This window comes from Hyperoodon ampullatus (assembly GCF_949752795.1).
Source record: "Hyperoodon ampullatus genome assembly, chromosome: 7".
Classification (NCBI taxonomy): Eukaryota; Metazoa; Chordata; class Mammalia; order Artiodactyla; family Ziphiidae; genus Hyperoodon; species Hyperoodon ampullatus.
Genome location: NC_136920.1, coordinates 59,317,446 through 59,333,435, shown reverse-complemented (window position 1 = coordinate 59,333,435; position 15,990 = coordinate 59,317,446). Strand labels below are relative to the sequence as shown.

Below are 15,990 nucleotides of genomic sequence, written 5' to 3'. Positions count from 1 at the left end.
CCCCAAAGCGCCTTTTGTGTTTTAAGTCGAAGGAAGGGCAGTGCACTTTGCGAAGGGAATAGGTTTGAAACGGCTCCTGAAGGGACTAGTTAACGACTAGAAGGAAGTAAAGGAAGTGGTCTTCCCAACTATCCGGGTTTGTTTGGTTTTTTTTTTTTGTGGCGGGTGCAGCTTTAGTCATCCAAGGCTCCACGGGGGTGGGCGAATCCGGCCGGTAGACGGCGCTAGAGCCGCGTACCCCAGAGAGCTGGAGAAGGAGGGGGCGGGGTACAAGGCGCGCGGCTGGAAACGTGGGGGCGTGGTCACAAAAGGGTGGGGGCCCCTGGAGCGGCTTGGGGAGGGTGGGGGGACAGTCAGCGCTGGACTGGCCGCAGAGGTGGGAGGGGCGGGGCGTTTGGGGGCTCCAGGGGCTGGACCCGGTCGCAGTTACAGCGGGATTCGCAGCGAAGGACCTGGTAGGAGGCGTGGCCTGGGCGGGGTGAAGGGGCAGGACAGGGAGCTGCAAGCGCCCGGGTTGGTCTGCGGCGCGCACCGCTCCCCCTGGAGGCGAGTCTCTCGGCTGGGAGAGTGTTTCTGCTTGTACCTGAGTGTCGGTGTTGTGTACGAGAGTTTGTGGGTCCGAGGTTGCCATGTTGGGGTCCCTTGGGCAGGAGGCGTTTCCGCCCGAATGCAGAGGGTGCGCCACCCCGACTGTACGCCTGCGGAGCCGACCACACTCAGAGTGTGCGTGTTGCAGCGAGTGCTGGGGGGATGGGGGTCAGCTCTGCCCGCTGAGCTCCCGAGGGGCTCATCTGGAGGGTCGCTTCACTCAGCCTGTGCTCAAGCAGTCTTATTTCTCCTTCCGCTCCTCCCCGATTCCCTCCCCTCCCCCTCACTCCCGATTCCCAGACTAGAGCGCGCCGGGAGCCCACCCCCTCTTTTGGGCGCGAGGCCCCGCCCCCCACCCCCTTTCCTCCGCCACAAAGTTTATTTGCAACAAAAGGGAGCGAGGAGCAGGCAGCCTAGAGGGAGGAAGCGGGAGCCGGAGCGGGAGCGCGAAGGGAGGCAGGCAGGCCGGCTGGCGGGCGGGCGCAGAGCCGAGGAACGGAGCGCTGGGATCCAGCCAGTACCGGGTCGGGCCGCGATGCTCCGGGTCGCACCGGGCGAGGCGGGGGCTGGGCCCGGGAGTCGACTCTGAGGCGGGAGGGGTCGCGCGGGATGGAGCCGATGCGGCCCGCGGGCGCAGAAACTTGAGCCGCAGCAGATAAACCTGTGCTCCGGTCCCTGCGCCCTTTCCCCGCTAACCGCCTCGCACTGCGGCTGCAGGACCCAGGACTTCGGACCCCGGCCGCTGCGCTCCTTTGGGGCGGGGGCGCAGGGGGGGTTGGCCGCGGCTCCCCGAGGCCAGCCCCCCCAGAGTGAGTGCCGCCACCATGGCGGACGGGGTGCCCCGGCCCCAGCTTTATCGCAGCGTCTCGTTCAAGCTGCTGGAGCGCTGGAGCGGCGGGCCAGGGCCGAGGGAGGAGGCAACGGACGCCTCTGGGCTGCGGCGCCGCGCCTCGTGCCGGCCGGTCTCGGACGTCGCGGGCCAGCCCTCCCGGCGCGTGTCCAAGCTGGCGTCTGGGCCCCCGGCCGCCCCCGCGCAGCCGCGCCCGCTCCGTAGCCTCTCGCCGTCGGTGCGCCAGCTCTCCCGGCGCTTCGACGCGCAGCATCTGGACGACAACGCCACTGGGGCCCGAGACGGGGGCGTTTCCCCCGGGGCCGCGGAAGAAGCGGCGGAGGGAGCCGCGCGCGGGGCCTGGCCCAGCGTCACCGAGATGCGCAAGCTCTTCGGTGGCCCTGGATCCAGGCGGCCCAGTGCCGACTCTGAGGCTTTGGGGACGCCCAGCCCCGACGGTGCCGCGTGGGAGCCCACGACCCGGGAACCCCGGCAGCCACCGACGCCACCTCCTCGGACGTGCTTCCCCCTGGCGGGCCTGCGTTCGGCGCGGCCGCTGCCGGGCCCAGGGACCGAGGGGAGGAGGCGGCGGCAGCAGCAACAGGAGCGAGCGCAGCGTCCGGCGGATGGTTTACATTCTTGGCATAGCTTCTCCCAACCGCAGGCCTGGGCCCGGGCCTCCCGCTCCTCCTCCTCCTCCATCGTTTCCTCCTATCCTGTCAGCAGCAGTCGGACTGCCAGCTCCAGCGAGGAGGAAGAGGAGGGCCCGCTGCCGCCGCAGCCCGGGGCGCAGGGTCCGGCCTACCACGGCGGCCACTCCTCAGGTAGTGACGAGGACCAAGACGGTGAGGGCGGCCACTGCTGGGGAGGAAGGCCGGGGGCCAGGCCTAGAAGCTCCCTCTTGGATAAGGACTGTAGGCCGGACAGTTATGGGTTAAATCTGGGCAGCATGGACTCGGCCAGGGGAGCCAGGAGCCCCGATCCCCCAACATCTCCAAGAGTCCCTACCGAGGAAGGACCCCAGGAGTGGGGTGCTGGCTCTCCTCCTTGTGGACCAGGTCCCCAAGAAGGACTTCGGCCCTTGTCAGACACTGGGGGGGGAACTTTCCGCGTGGCCAAGGTGAGCTTTCCCACGTACCTGGCCAGCCCAGCAGGCTCCCGTGGTAGCAGCCGTTATTCCAGCACAGAGACTCTCAAAGATGAGGACCTGTGGGCTAGCCGGGGCTCTGGGAGCTGGGGCGTGTATCGCTCCCCTAGCTTTGGAGCTGGGGAAGGGCTTCTAAGGCCCCAGGCTCGAACCCGCACCAAGGGACCTGTGGGCACCACGAGAGCGTTGAGGGATGGAGGATTGGAGCTGGACAAGAGCCGGCAACGGAAGTCCTTGTCGAATCCAGATATTGCCTCAGAGACCCTGACACTACTCAGTTTCCTGCGTTCAGACCTTTCAGAGCTGAGAGTCCGAAAGCCTGGTGGGCGACATGAGGACCTTGGGACCGGCCCTTTAGATGGCAGAGATTCACCATCAGCAGGTGGCTCTGTGGGGCAACTTGAGCCCATGCCCTCCCCAGCCCCAGCATCAGCTGGCACCCGCCCCACACTGAAGGAGTTGACGGCCACCCTTCGAAGGGCAAAGTCATTTACCTGCTCTGAGAAGCCCATGGCCCGCCGCCTACTCTGCACCAGTACCCTGAAGCCCAGCTCGTCTGAACTCCTGCTGGCAGGCCCAGGTGCCGAGGAGGACCCACTGCCCCTCGTCGTCCAGGATCAGTATGTTCAAGAGGCCCGTCAGGTTTTTGAGAAGATTCAGCGCATGGGTGCCCAGGAGGATGATGGAAGTGATGTCCTCCCTGGAAGTCCTGACTGGGCAGGAGACGTGATCCGAGGGCAGCGGTCCCAGGAAGAGCTCTCCGGCCCTGAGTCTAGTCTGACAGATGAGGGCATTGGGGCAGACCCTGAGCCTCCTGTTGCAGCATTTTGCAGCCTGGATACCGCAGGGGTGTGGCGACCCCTTTCCTCATCCTCAGCCCAGACCAACCACCATGGCCCTGGGGCTGAAGACAGTCTGGGAGGGTGGGCCCTGGTGTCCTCTGATACCCCTCCCACACCAGGTGCCCTCCGCCGGAGACGCAAAGTCCCACCTTCAGGCCCTGGTGGGACTGAACTGAGCAATGGGGAGGCAGGTGAGGCCTACCGATCTCTGAGTGACCCAATTCCACAGCGCCACCGGGCTGCCACCTCTGAGGAGCCCTCTGGGTTCTCCGTGGATAGCAACCTCCTGGGCTCGCTGAGCCCCAAGACAGGGCTTCCGGCAGCCCCAGCTGTGGACGAGGGCTTGACCAGCGGCCACAGTGACTGGTCTGTGGGCAGTGAAGAGAGCAAGGGATACCAAGAGGTTATTCAGAGCATTGTTCAGGGCCCTGGTGCCTTAGGGCGTGTGGTGGATGACAGGGTTGCTGGCAAAGCCCCCAAGAAGAAATCTCTGAGTGACCCCAGCCGCCGTGGGGAGCTGGCTGGGCCTGGATTCGAGGGCCCTGGAGGGGAGCCCATCAGAGAGGTCGAGCCCATGCTGCCTCCGTCCAGCAGTGAGCCCATCCTCACAGAGCGGCGGGCAGAACCAGAAGAGCCCAGTCCTACCAGGGGCCGGGCACAGTCTGAGAGGGCCCTACCTGAGGCCCCGCCTGCTTCCTCCACTGCCCACCGTGACTTCCACCTTGACCCAAAACTGGCTGATGTTCTGTCCCCACGGCTCATCCGCCGTGGTTCCAAGAAGCGCCCAGCTCGGAGCAGTCATCAGGAGCTACCAAGAGAGGAGGGCAATCAGGACCAGGCTGGCAGCCTGTCTCGGGCCCGACCCTCCTCCAAACACGTTCGTCATGCCAGTGTGCCCTCCACCTTCACGCCTATCATGATGCCTGAGCCACCGACTTCCACTGGGCCCCCTGTGGCTGTACCAGAGCCCATGGGCTTCCCTGCCCAAGCCCACCCCACGTTGCAGGCACCATGTCTTGAGGACGTCACTAAGCAGTACGTGCTGACCCTCCACTCCAGTGAGGTCCCTGCCCCAGTGCCAGTGGATATGCCCTGCTTGACTCCGATTGCACCGCCCTCTGCCGAGGCCAAGCCCCCTGAGACAGTCCGGGCTCCAGATGAGCCTGCTCCAGCCAGCAAGTGTTGCAGCAAGCCACAAGTGGTGAGTCTGTGGGGGGCCTTTGGGGGGGGGCCTTTGGGGGGGGGCCGAAGGAGGGCCAGGGACAATGACTTATGCAGGAGTCTCTTGAGTGTGCTCATTGGGCAGGTGCCCAGGTCTGAGGGAGATTCTCTGGTTCTGGAAGTGCCCAGGCAGTTTTAAGAGTGTTAATGACACAAGGCTCCTGTCTTCTCAGGCCCCAGAGGCTTCAGGCTTTGCTGGTACTAATGTCAGAGGTTCTTATCTGCTCTAAGGTATTCTGGGTGATAATTACAAAGGGTTCTAATCAGGTCCTTTAGATGTTTTTCAGGGACTGGTTTTAAAGATTCCTATCTGATTTTTTGTTATCAATACATAAGGAGACGTGAGGGTGATGGAACTTTCTCAAGAGCCTTGCTGCCTTATTGGCCAAACCCCTTGTAGGATGTTTGGCTCAGGGGCCCACAGTTGACATGGGTTTGCCATTATTCATGTGGCTTTCCTGTGTCAGATCAAAATCTGGGTCTGAACCTGGGCCTGGGAGAATTGGAGAGGTACAAGGCATTACTTTATGGAGTAGTGGAGTGGGCTCCATAAAGTACATTGGCAGCCCTGGCTATTCTGTGACTCAACCTCCCCATCTGTAAAATCAGAGGGGTTGTGGACAAGGTGGTGCCTATATCTCCTTCCAGCTGTGCTGCACAGATTTGTGGGGAGTCCATGGGTTAGAATTGGGACACTCTTTGGGCCTGAAATCTGCTAAAGCCTCCTCCAGTTAGAATGGGTACCTCTAAGGGAGGGCAGGGTCAGGGAGGAGCTGCTGAAGTTCAGCAGAGAGGGGCCTTGAGAGAGGTTGGGAGTGGTTCTGGCCCCCACAGGCAGGGCTGCCTCTCTGGTCCCCCATCCTGCCGGCTTGCATCTTCTCCCCACCCCACCCCCTTCCTGGTGACTCTGAGATGCTTCCTCCTTCCCCTGTCAGACCCCAGGCCCCGGGGGACTCGCTCTCGGGGAGAGGCTCTCGGCCTCCACTTCTTCCTTCTGTCTTCAGCTGTCCCTGGAGTTTGGGCTGTGGGTTCAGATGGGTTCTCGGCAGTGTGGTGCCGTGGCATCCCAGCTGGAAGCTGGATTTGAGGCTCTGGACTTTGGGCTTAGAGTGGAGATGGCCTGGGGTTATTTCAGCCATGGCCTGTGCTCCCACTGTGTTCCCTGCCAGAGTGAGGAGCCTGGAAACCCTAAACCCTGGACTACTTTGGTAACTGCCGGTTCTCAGTGCTCTCACGGCCCCTCTAAACTCTCTCTCTCTTTGTTTCTCTCTGCTGTCTCTAGTTCCCCGGTCCTGGCTCTGGTGTCTCTCTCTCACAGAGGCTGCAGAGTCAGTAGGCAGGGAGTGGGGAGAGGGGACATTTTGGACCTGTCCTTCTTTCTGAGAGCCTGGTAGGGCGGCTCAAGTGCCCCTAACTCCAGTGCCAGATGTCTTTGGAATGTGGGGGTGGGGGAGGGTGACAGTAGGGGCAGCACCTGCCAGGGACCCCATCCCCAGGTGCTTTTCCCTTATAATTATCTCCTCTGGGAGAGAGCAGGGGTGAACCAAGGGACTCGGGGAGACTGGGGGGAGGGGGACTGTTCCTAAGAAGAGGCATTGAGACCCAGAGAGGAGGTGGGAGTTCTTGCAGAATTGGCTCCTAGTCTACTCTCATCACATTGTCTCCCCGTGGATCACGTGGGACAGGGATCTCAGCCCCCCACCCCGGCTGCCCCTAGGGGGTGTGAGGTGGGACATACCTGCCCATAACACAGGTTTCTCCCTGCCCTCAATGGAGGCTCTCTCCAGCCTCCAAGCCTTTGCTCACTCCAGTCCTCCTGTCTCTCCAGGCCCAGCTCGCTATCCCCTCTTACCCCTTAGGGGAGAGAACTGGTGAGTCTGTCATTGGAAGAACAGGGTTTGAGCCCTGGCTCCAGATCCTTGTGTGGCCTAGGAAGATCAGTCACATCCCTGCTTTATGCCTCACCTTCCCCTTCTGTAAAATGGGGTTAATGGTCTCTGCCTGGCAGGCTTGTGTACTGTGAGCGGGTGGTGTGATCATGTCCTCCCTGGGGGCAGGAGAGGGAAAAAAACAGGGTCCACTGCCTCAGCTGCTTCTCAGTGAGCAGCCTTGGCCCCTCCTCCCTGCCCCCTACTGATTTCTGAGCACAGGGCTGGGCATTCTGGGCCTCAGTATAACCTGGTGGACTTCAGTCAGTTCAGAAGAGATTCACCATCCCCTAATTCCCCACCCACTCATAAAGCCTGGAAGTTCTTCCTTCTGCTAGCCTGAATCCCTCCTGCTGTCCCTTTCTTTCTGGCTCCAGGAGGATGGGGAGCAGCTGTCCAGTCCTCCTTCTGGCCTTCATGGAGGAGACAATGTTCCCTTGTTTCAGGCCCAGGGCTCCAGTCACGCTCCCTGGCCTGTGGGTGGAGATGGTGTGGTGTGGGCTCCAGAATAAGAAGGGAAGAGTCTGTCATGCTTTGCTGATGAGGCAGAAACCAGTGTGAGCCCAGCCAGGGGGCTGGCAGGAAAGGCCCCGGGGACAGAGGGGGTCCCTGACCCACCCCTGGGCTGCAGGAAGTCCCTCAAAGTCAGGTCTCTCCCACCCCAAAATCTGTATTTGCCCTCTGTGTGGTGCTGCCTCTCTGTTGGGAGCAGGAAGCCTGGTTCCAGACCTGGCTTAGCCTCTGACTTGCCCTGAGACCTGGACAGAGTCATCTTGGGCCTCGGTTTTCCCATCTGTACAGTGGGTGGTCTTTGCCTGGTCATTGAAGCTCTGTAGTAGAGACTCGGCCTGCAGCGTGGTCAAGGAAACAGGAGGAGTCGGTGTGGCCGGAAGGGAGAGAAAGGCAGCTCTCTGCATCAGCTGTAAGAACCTAGGAGCCCAGGGAATGAGGGTAACTCATGTTCGCTTTCCATGAACGGATGTGCTAGGGGGAGGAGGCCCAGCTGTGGAGCCTCCTGGCCCTGCTCCCTCCCACAGCCCTTGTCACTTCCACTTAGGCCCACGGTGGCCTAGATGATCAGCGACTCTTCATCCCAAGTCTCATGATCTAACCTTCTGCCCTCAGGTACCTGATACCCGTGTGACAGAAGTGACAACTCTAGTCCAGAAATAGGAAGTGACTTATGTCTCCGAATCAGATGGATGGACTCGGAGAACTTTAGCATATTGAAATAGCCGTAAGAGTGGCTAACATTTATTAAGTGCTTACTGTATGCCAGACACTCCGAATGTTTCATTCTTCAAAAATGAAAGCTGTGAGAATCTCACAAGGCTGAATTCTTAGAACTGCAGACTCAGATTCCCACTGAATCCTAGAATGTCATTGTCTTAGAGACGAAGAGGCCCAAAGGGTCCCTGTTTCTTGGTGGAATTGGCCTACCGTCTGAGTAATGGGGCAGGGTCAGGGGGCATTGGGCGCATCACCTGCACACCCCTGTCTGAACACTTTCACGGTAGTTATTTCATTCACTGGAGCCCATGTTTGCGGTGGGAAGAACTTCAAGACTCAGAAAGGAGAATGCCGACTTTAAGGTCCCATTGTATGGCAGGGCACAGCGAGGTCCATGCACCACCCTGAACTTGCCCCCGCCCCCTGCCCCCAGCAGACATGGCTCCCATCCCCAGCTTGCCCAGCCAGCTCCCTGCCTTGCAGAGGAGTGCCAGGCTGCAGCTCTTTGTCACCTTTCTTCACTGTGTCTCCTTGGCAGGGAACCCACAGGGGTGGGGATTCTCTCCTTTCCCTCCGTGGCTCTTTGCTCTGATTTTTCCATGGAAACTGGGGAGAGGAGGCGATTAGGACATTTGGAATTCTGAGTGGTACCAAATATCTATAATTAAATGTCTTGTCACGCAGCAGGAGGAGGGCGGGAGGGGGAGGACAGGCACAGGGCTGCCCCTTTCCTCTGTTTATTCCCTGCCCCCACCCACTCCTTCCTAAGCGCCCTGGGCTACTGGGGGATTGCGGCCAGGAATGGGTCGTCCTCCCCTCACCACAGGGCAGAGTTGGGGGATGGGCCAGAGTTGAGTCTGACGTTTTCCAGCCCCACATTTCCAGGACCAGCTGGGTTTGGGAGGCTGGGAGGCTCCCAGTGTAGGAATTTGCCCCTCCTGCTTCCTTCCCGCCCATCTGTGATCTTTCAGGCTGCACATGCTGCCCCACAGTGGGGTGGAGGCATCCCCAGGCTGCCTGGGGAGCCGAAGCACTGAGAGAATTCAGGATCTAGTAGCAGCCTGGAAGGGGCTCTAGGATGTTGAGGGAGTGGCCTGGGGGCTGGCAGGAGAGGCTTCCTGAAGGAGCCTCTGTCTGGAGCTTGGCTTTGAAAACTGGGAGAATTTGAATATCCAGAGAAGAGAGGGAGGGGTTCTAGGAGGAGGGCACAGCTTGGCCAGAGGCTGGTAGGTGGGAAAGAATATGTTAAGTTGTGTGCCCTAGGAGTTTGTTTCAGAGACTTGGGTGAGCCTGGATAAGGCAATGCATTCATCCATTTAGCAAATATTTACTGAACCCCTAGACACTCAGGCACTCCCCAAGGCCCTGGGATACAACAGCAAGCAAAACAAAGGCCTGACCTCATGGAGCTTCCAGACTAGGGAGGGGATCTATCTGTAAATGGCTACATTGTGCTACAGGGAGAGATGGGGGCTGGGGAACAAAAGAAACCAGGACAAGGGACTAGAGAATGACAGGGAGGGGGTACTCTATTAGATTAAGAGATCTGAGAAAGCCTCTCTGAGGAGGTGAGATTCGACCAGAGACCTGGAGGGAGCAAAACAGGTGGCTATCTGTGAGGTGAAGAGAGGAACAGCAAGTGCAAAGGCCTTGAGGTAGAAGTCAAGAGGACTGTGTGGATGAAGTTAAGTAGGCGATGAGGTCAGAATTAAGGGAGGGTGGAAATGGGTTGGGGCCAGATGAGGTAGATTTCATAGACCAATAGGAGGTCTTCCGTGTTTACTTGAGGTGAGTTGGGGCACGCACTGTTGGAAGGTTCTGAGTAGAGCAGTGACCTAATCTGACTTAGGCTTTCACAAGTCTGCTCTGGCTACGCTGTGGGGGTAGATTGCAGAGGCCGTGGGGGGGTGGATCAGGGAGGCTGATCAGGAGGCCACTGGAATAATCTGGACAAGAGATGATGGTGGCTTGGGCTGGGGCAGAGGCAGTAGGGTGGTGGGTTTCTGCTGCAGCCCAGAGGGCTTTGTGAGGGCCTGGACTCCAGCATTCAAGGTGAACAAAGAGCTACTACAGCTCCTATGCCCAGGCAGTGTGTGATGGGTCACTCAGAGTGAGGAGGGGAGATTGACAAAACCCCCAGGGTAGACTGGAGCTTTACGCTGCACTAGCTGCCCCCTGCAGACCTCTGTTGGTGTGACTCAAAGGCTAGGAGGATGGAGGTTCCCAGGGCCCCAGTGAGGCAAGTGACAGTGCCTTATCCCACTGGTGTCTCCTCCACAGCCACTGTGACACCTGTCAGCTCCAGCTTGCATGGTACCTGAGACAGGGAGCTCACACCACCCAAAGACAGCCCTGTCCCTCCCATCTGGTCCTCTAGCTAGGTGGGCATCCCAGTATATGGATGAAGCAGGCCCAGAGCGGACAGAGGCTTACCCAAGGCCCTATGTCTCAAGTATGGAATTTGGCCCAAGGTGTCCTGACTCCTAGGCCATACATTGTCCCCGCAGAGTTCCCACTGAGCAGAGTTGGCAGGGATGCTGGTAGTAGGGCGGGGGAAGGGGGAGCCTATGTTTCCCAGAAAGGCTCACAGCTCTGGCGTACTTATTGGGAAATGTGCCCAGGCAGCCTGGCGCCTTACTGGCAGGCCCTGAAATGGGGGCCCTGGGTCCCTTGGGAAGCAGGAGCTTATTAGAGACATGCCCCCCCCATGGGAGTTGATCCTTCATGCAACCCCCCCGCCATTACCCACCCCCAGGCCTCTGAGGCATTCCAGGGGTGGACAGAGGCAGAGGAAGACTGCCAGGCTGCCACGCTCTGAGCTGTGAGTGGGCCCCAGCCCATGACATGCAGGGGCCTAGGGCCCCAGCCAGGATATTTGAGCCCCTCCAGTAGCTGTGGGGCTCACAAGGGATGACTTGGTATGACACATGGAGGTCTGCACTAGGGGTCAGGAGACGTAGGTTCCAGCCTTAGCCTCTCCATTTTCCTGCTGTGTGGCCTTAAGTAAGACCCTTCCCCTCTCAGAGCCATGGATTCCTCCATGTTCTTGGGCACCAGGAAAAACCTCCTCTCCTGCTGGGAGAGGCAACAGCTGTCCTTAGTAGGATCCCAACTTGTAGACTGAAATGCCGGTGGGGGGCTCACAGCCCCCTTAGGCCACTGAGGAGACTGAGGCTCAGAGTGGGGCTGGGACTCACCCGGGGCTGGGACTCACCCAGTCCTGGCCCCCAGGGCCCTTTTCCCTACGACCAGCTGCTGCTCTGCACCCCTCCACACACATAGAGGGGGGCCTCTCCCCACACTTGTGAGCTGCGGGGCTCACTCTGGAGCCTGTGCACAGAAGTGTTGATGCTGCTGCTGCTGGGATGTTAACACTTCCTCTGGGGCTTGGGGAAGTCACGGGGCTCTGAGACACTCCCTGGGCAGGGAGAGATGGAGAGGGGAGTCTCCAGAGGTGCCTGAGGTGGGAGGCACACGAGCTAATACCAGGGTCTAGGCTGGCAGGTAGGTGGTGTATTCGTTTCCTATTGCTGCTGTAGCAAATTATAATGCTTAGTGACTTAATACAAACGTTACCTTACAGTGCCGGAGGTCAGAAAAAATGGGTTTCACTGGGATAAAATTAAGATGTTAGCAGGGCTGCATTCCTTCTGGAGGTTTTAGGGAAAAACCTGTTTCCTTGCCTTTTCCAGGTCTGGTGGCTGCTGGCACTTCTTGGCCCTTGGCCCCTTCCTCCATTCTCAAAGCCGGCAGTATAGCATCTTCAGATCTCTCTCTCACGCTAAACCAAACCTCCTGCCTCCCTTTTATAAGGACCCTTGTGATTACTCTAGGCCCACTTGAATCATCCAGGATAATCTTCCCATCTCAAAATCTTTACTCACATCTGCAAAGTCCTTTTTGCCATGTAGGATAGCATACTCACAGGTGTATTAGGATGTGGACGTCTTTGGGGGCCATTATTCTGCCTGTGACAAGTGAGCAGAGGGGTCAGGCTGTCGGCTCCTGGAAGCCAGAGCCCAGGGTAGATGCTGGCACAGGGTAGACCTGGTGGACGCAGGCCCACTGCTTTTATCCTGCATTCATTTCTTTCCCTGATCATTTGTCATTTTTTCATTCATTCAGCAATTGTTGAGCCCCTTGATGGGCAATAGGGACACACAGGGAAAGCTTGGACATCATTCATCCCTGCTTGTCAGGAGTTCTCAGCAAGGGTCTTAGCCCTCTGATGTGGGTGGGGTCCAGAGGGTGGCCGAGCCCTGCTCTGGTGAGAGAGGGACAGAAGAGCCAATGGGTCCCATGTGGATGGGCTTGGCTTCTAGGGTGGCTGGCTAAAAATTGGGATAAAGCAGCTCCCAAGAAGAGCAGTTGGCAGGAGAGTTTAGAGCCAGGGCAAAGAGAGAAGAGGGGGATCTAGGGTGGGGGTGGGAATCACATCTCTGCTGGGCTGTCCTGGGCTGACTCGGGGCAGATGGCGAGGATCTCCCTATTCCCATGTGCTGGGAGCTTCATGTTGGGGATCGACGACCCTGGTGCTGGGTTGGACCAGAGGGCCTGTCAGGTCCCTTCATGCCCTGAGGGGCCGAGGTGCTGCCCAGGAAGTGGCACCTGAAGGATGGCGCATGGAGGGTAAGGAGCATGGTCCGCGTCCCTTCTCTTCTCAGGCTGGCTTTGGGACCCAGGGCAGCCATTTACGGACCCCTCTGAATCCATAAAATGGGTGTGTTACCCCTGTACTCCGCCAAGGAGTCAAGATTAAATGAAATAATGCCAAGAGGGTTTCCTCAAGAAATGTTAGTTCCTCTCCCATGACTAAGATGCTAAGATGTTAGGATTCTAAGAGAAATTGATTCCAAGTTGTTCAGATTCTCGTTATCTCTTTCCAGCCATGAAGCAGGACAAAGCTCTGAACAGGAGGGCTGGTGGGGTCCTGGCTACATCTGTAGGGTTGGTGGCCCAGCAGCCTGGACCTTTGGAGGTGGGCGGAGGGAGAGGGACTGGGCAGTGATGTGGAACCAAATGCCCACTGACCTTGTTCCTCTCTCCAGCTCCCCCTCCCATTTTGTTACCACCAGCCCCAACCTGCGAGCAGAGCAGAGTCAAAGCCCCAGACCCATTGGAACCAGCCTGTGAAGTGGGTCTCAGTCCCCTCTGCTTACCATTCTGGGCTGAGAGCCCCGCTAAGGCAGGGAGTCTGAGGCCTGTGTGCCCTGGGCTTTGGGGTCAGACTGATAAGGGCTGACATCTCTGACCTGACTCTGACTCACAGCTGGGTGGTATCTGACAAGTCATTGCATCTCAGCTCTGAGCCTCAGTTTCCTGCTCTGCAAAGTGAGGATGCTAAGGAGTCACCGTGAGGGCCAAAGAGAATATTTATGGAACCCTCAGCCCATGACCCCAGGTCTGGAAGCTCTCAGAATTGTGGCCACTTTAAAGTGTGTGCTTTTGAGTTTGCCAGTTCAGAGTGTAGAATCTCGTGGTTTCAAGATGAAGGAGTCTGAGTTTTTTTCCAGAAGGCTTCCTCTTAACTTGATTTTGTTCGTTCATTTGAGATTATTACTTCTTGGTTCTGAGATTCTGGGGCTGGGGAGAGGCGGGGCAGGTCCTGGGCCAATGGGAGGGCAGTTGGGGGACTGTGATGGTGGGGGCCAGGCTGAGGGAGCAAGCACCAGGTTGGTGTCTGTTTCCTGTTTATTGGTTCCCAGGGGGTGAGCAGGCCCTGCTCCCGAGCAGCATGGAGCAGGAGGGAGGGAGGACTGGGGTCCTGGCTGCCAGCCAGCCCCATAGCCTGGCCTCCTGGGACTGCTGAGACCCCTCCCCCAAGCCCCCTTGCACAAACATCCAGTCCTTTCCCAGGACAGGGCATTGGAGGTCAAGGAGCAGATGTGAAGGGAAGGGGCAGAAGGATGGGAAGGGACCCCCCCTCCCCCCAAAAATCCTACTGGCTCCATCTTTCTTGGCTGCCTGTGTCACTGAGGTCTTGCTCCCGGTTCCTCACTGTCCCCCTCTGTCTCTCCTTGTCTCCCTGGGGTGGGTCTTGGTGGTGAGACGTCCAACTTCTTGGCAGGCCAGGAGGCAGGAGAAGGAAGAAGAGGGGCAGGGCCTTGAATGCCAGGATGGGCCACCCGAAAAGACCCTGAGAAACCAGTGTGTCTTCTAACCACCCCTCACCCCTTCATTATTCAGAGGGGAAATGAAGGCCCAGGGAGGGAAGAGGTCTTGCCCAAGGCCACGCAGTAGTGGACCAGGCCCAGCAATCTGCCCGTGCACCTCAGAGCCGGGTTTAAGGGGCCACTGGGAGTTCTTGAGAGGGGAGGGGACATGGGTCACTCGGCATTTTAGAGAATTGGGCTGAGCCAGCCAGGAAAGAGAAGCCTCGATGTATGTCTGGGGACAGGAGGACAGGGAGGTCTCTTGTTGGACCAGACAACACAGGGAGGGGCTGTGTGTACAGGAGCCAGGTTAAACTGGCTCAAGTCCTAGTTAAACTGCCGAGGCTTTGTGCTGTGGGCGGTGGGGAGCCATGGAAGATGAAGAGCTGAGGAGGAGCAGTGCGTGGTGGGCACATGAAAAAGCATTCTCTGGTCATGGGGGATGATTGGACTGGAGGGAGCAGGGAGAGAAGAAGTCTGAGCTTAGGGGAGCCAGGTGATGGAGGGATGGAGAGAAAAGAACTTCCTGGGGAGATAATTTGGAGGTAAAATTTAGGCTCAGAGGCCCTATTCAAAATGGGGGTAGGGGGAGTAGGGCTTACCTCTCTTATTGGAGTTAGAGAGTGAGGCAGTGGACAAGATGCAGGGTCATCTGAGTCATCCCCCTGCCTCAGGGCAGAACTTTCCTCTGCATTTCTGGAAGAATGAGGGACCTCTGAGCCAGCTCAGGACGCTGCCTCTGTGCCCCATATGCTTTTTGTCTAACTTCCATTCCTCCTGCTCCAGCGGAAGTGCCCTGCTTCTCAGTAGGGTCAGGGGTCACCAGAGAACAGCAGAGCTCCAGGCTGCACCCCCAATCCAGCCCTTCTGGGACCAGCCTGGGTAGGGAGCATGTGGGAGAGAGAAGGAGCAGGCCCATGCTGCCTGGCTGGCTATGACCCAAGGCAAGGCACTTGGCCTCAGTTTCCACATCTGTAAAGTGGGAGTCCCAGATGTGGCAGAGCCCAGGAGAGCTCTGGATTCTGCAGGTTCTCAGGAGTTGGGGGAAGAGTAACTGGTAGGTGGACAGGCAGGCAGCCTTGCTAGCAGTGCTCAGAGTAGTTTGTAATTGAAGACAAAGTATCCTCATAATATTTGTACCATAGACCCCAAGACAAGTGCTGTTGTGTGGCCCTGCAATCTTGGAGGCCTTCCTGGAGGAGAGTAGGGCAGAGGCTGTAGGGAGAGGAGTGATTCCGATGTGGGGCCTGCTCCTGAGCTTTGGTTTTCTCCTCAGAGGCCTAAGTATCCTTCTAGCTTCTTGCTGCTTCCGGACCCTCCTCTCCTCTCCTGCCTGGACCAGAGCTTCCAGGCTTCTCCCCAAGGCCAGCGGGGGCGTTGCCTGGGGCGGGTGAGGAATTTCCGAGGGAACAGCTAAATTCAGCCCCGGCTAAAAATAGTCCTGGGCCTGGCCTGGCCCAGCGGCTGGAAGAGGAGGAGGAGGAGGGCAGGAGGGCAGGGTGAGCCTCCGCCTGCCCTACCTCGTCACCTGGACCCTGGGCCTGGGCTGGGAGGGCCTCCTCCCTCCTCCACCTCTTTCCTCTACTCCCAGCAGACTTTCCATCACTGGGGGCGCCTTGCTTTCTTTTGTCCTCCCTCCTCTGTTGTTCACCTTGTCCTCCTCCCTGTCTTGCTCCTTCTGTCTCTTGTCTCCTCTGACCCCCTATATTTTTCGGCCTCCTACAGAGGCAGACGGAGGCCCCTGGCCAGAACCAGGCCTCAGGGAGAGGGCCCTGTATAGGGCAGTGTCTCCTCAGCATCCTCGCCTGAGTGTCAGGACGCCTCCCCTACGCAGGACTCGCAGCTGTTTCAGCTCCTCTCTGCTTGTGGAGGTGGACAGATCTCAAGAAGTCTGGGGTGTGGAGATGCGGGTGTGGCCTGAAGTTTACTCTGTGACCCAGTGCTTGGTTCTGGTCAGGTGACGCCACCTGTGCCAAGCCCTCTTGTTCCTGGCACACGGGCAGTGGCCCTGGGGAGTTCCCAGGCTACTCTGAGTTCTTCCCACCACCCGTGC

At 58.6% G+C, this 15,990-nt stretch overlaps 1 protein-coding gene across 1 annotated transcript in view; it reads left to right on the top strand.

The window, feature by feature from the left end:
- Positions 1–1,412: 1,412 nt before the first annotated feature.
- Positions 1,413–15,990, top strand: part of ARHGEF17 (Rho guanine nucleotide exchange factor 17) — a gene marked incomplete at both ends in the record, with an annotated part of 53,227 nt that continues 38,649 nt past the window's right edge. Inside the window, one exon of the mRNA XM_079707880.1 lies at positions 1,413–4,607. Coding sequence (XP_079564006.1) covers positions 1,413–4,607 — 3,195 coding nt within the window. The remainder of the gene's footprint in view (positions 4,608–15,990) is intronic.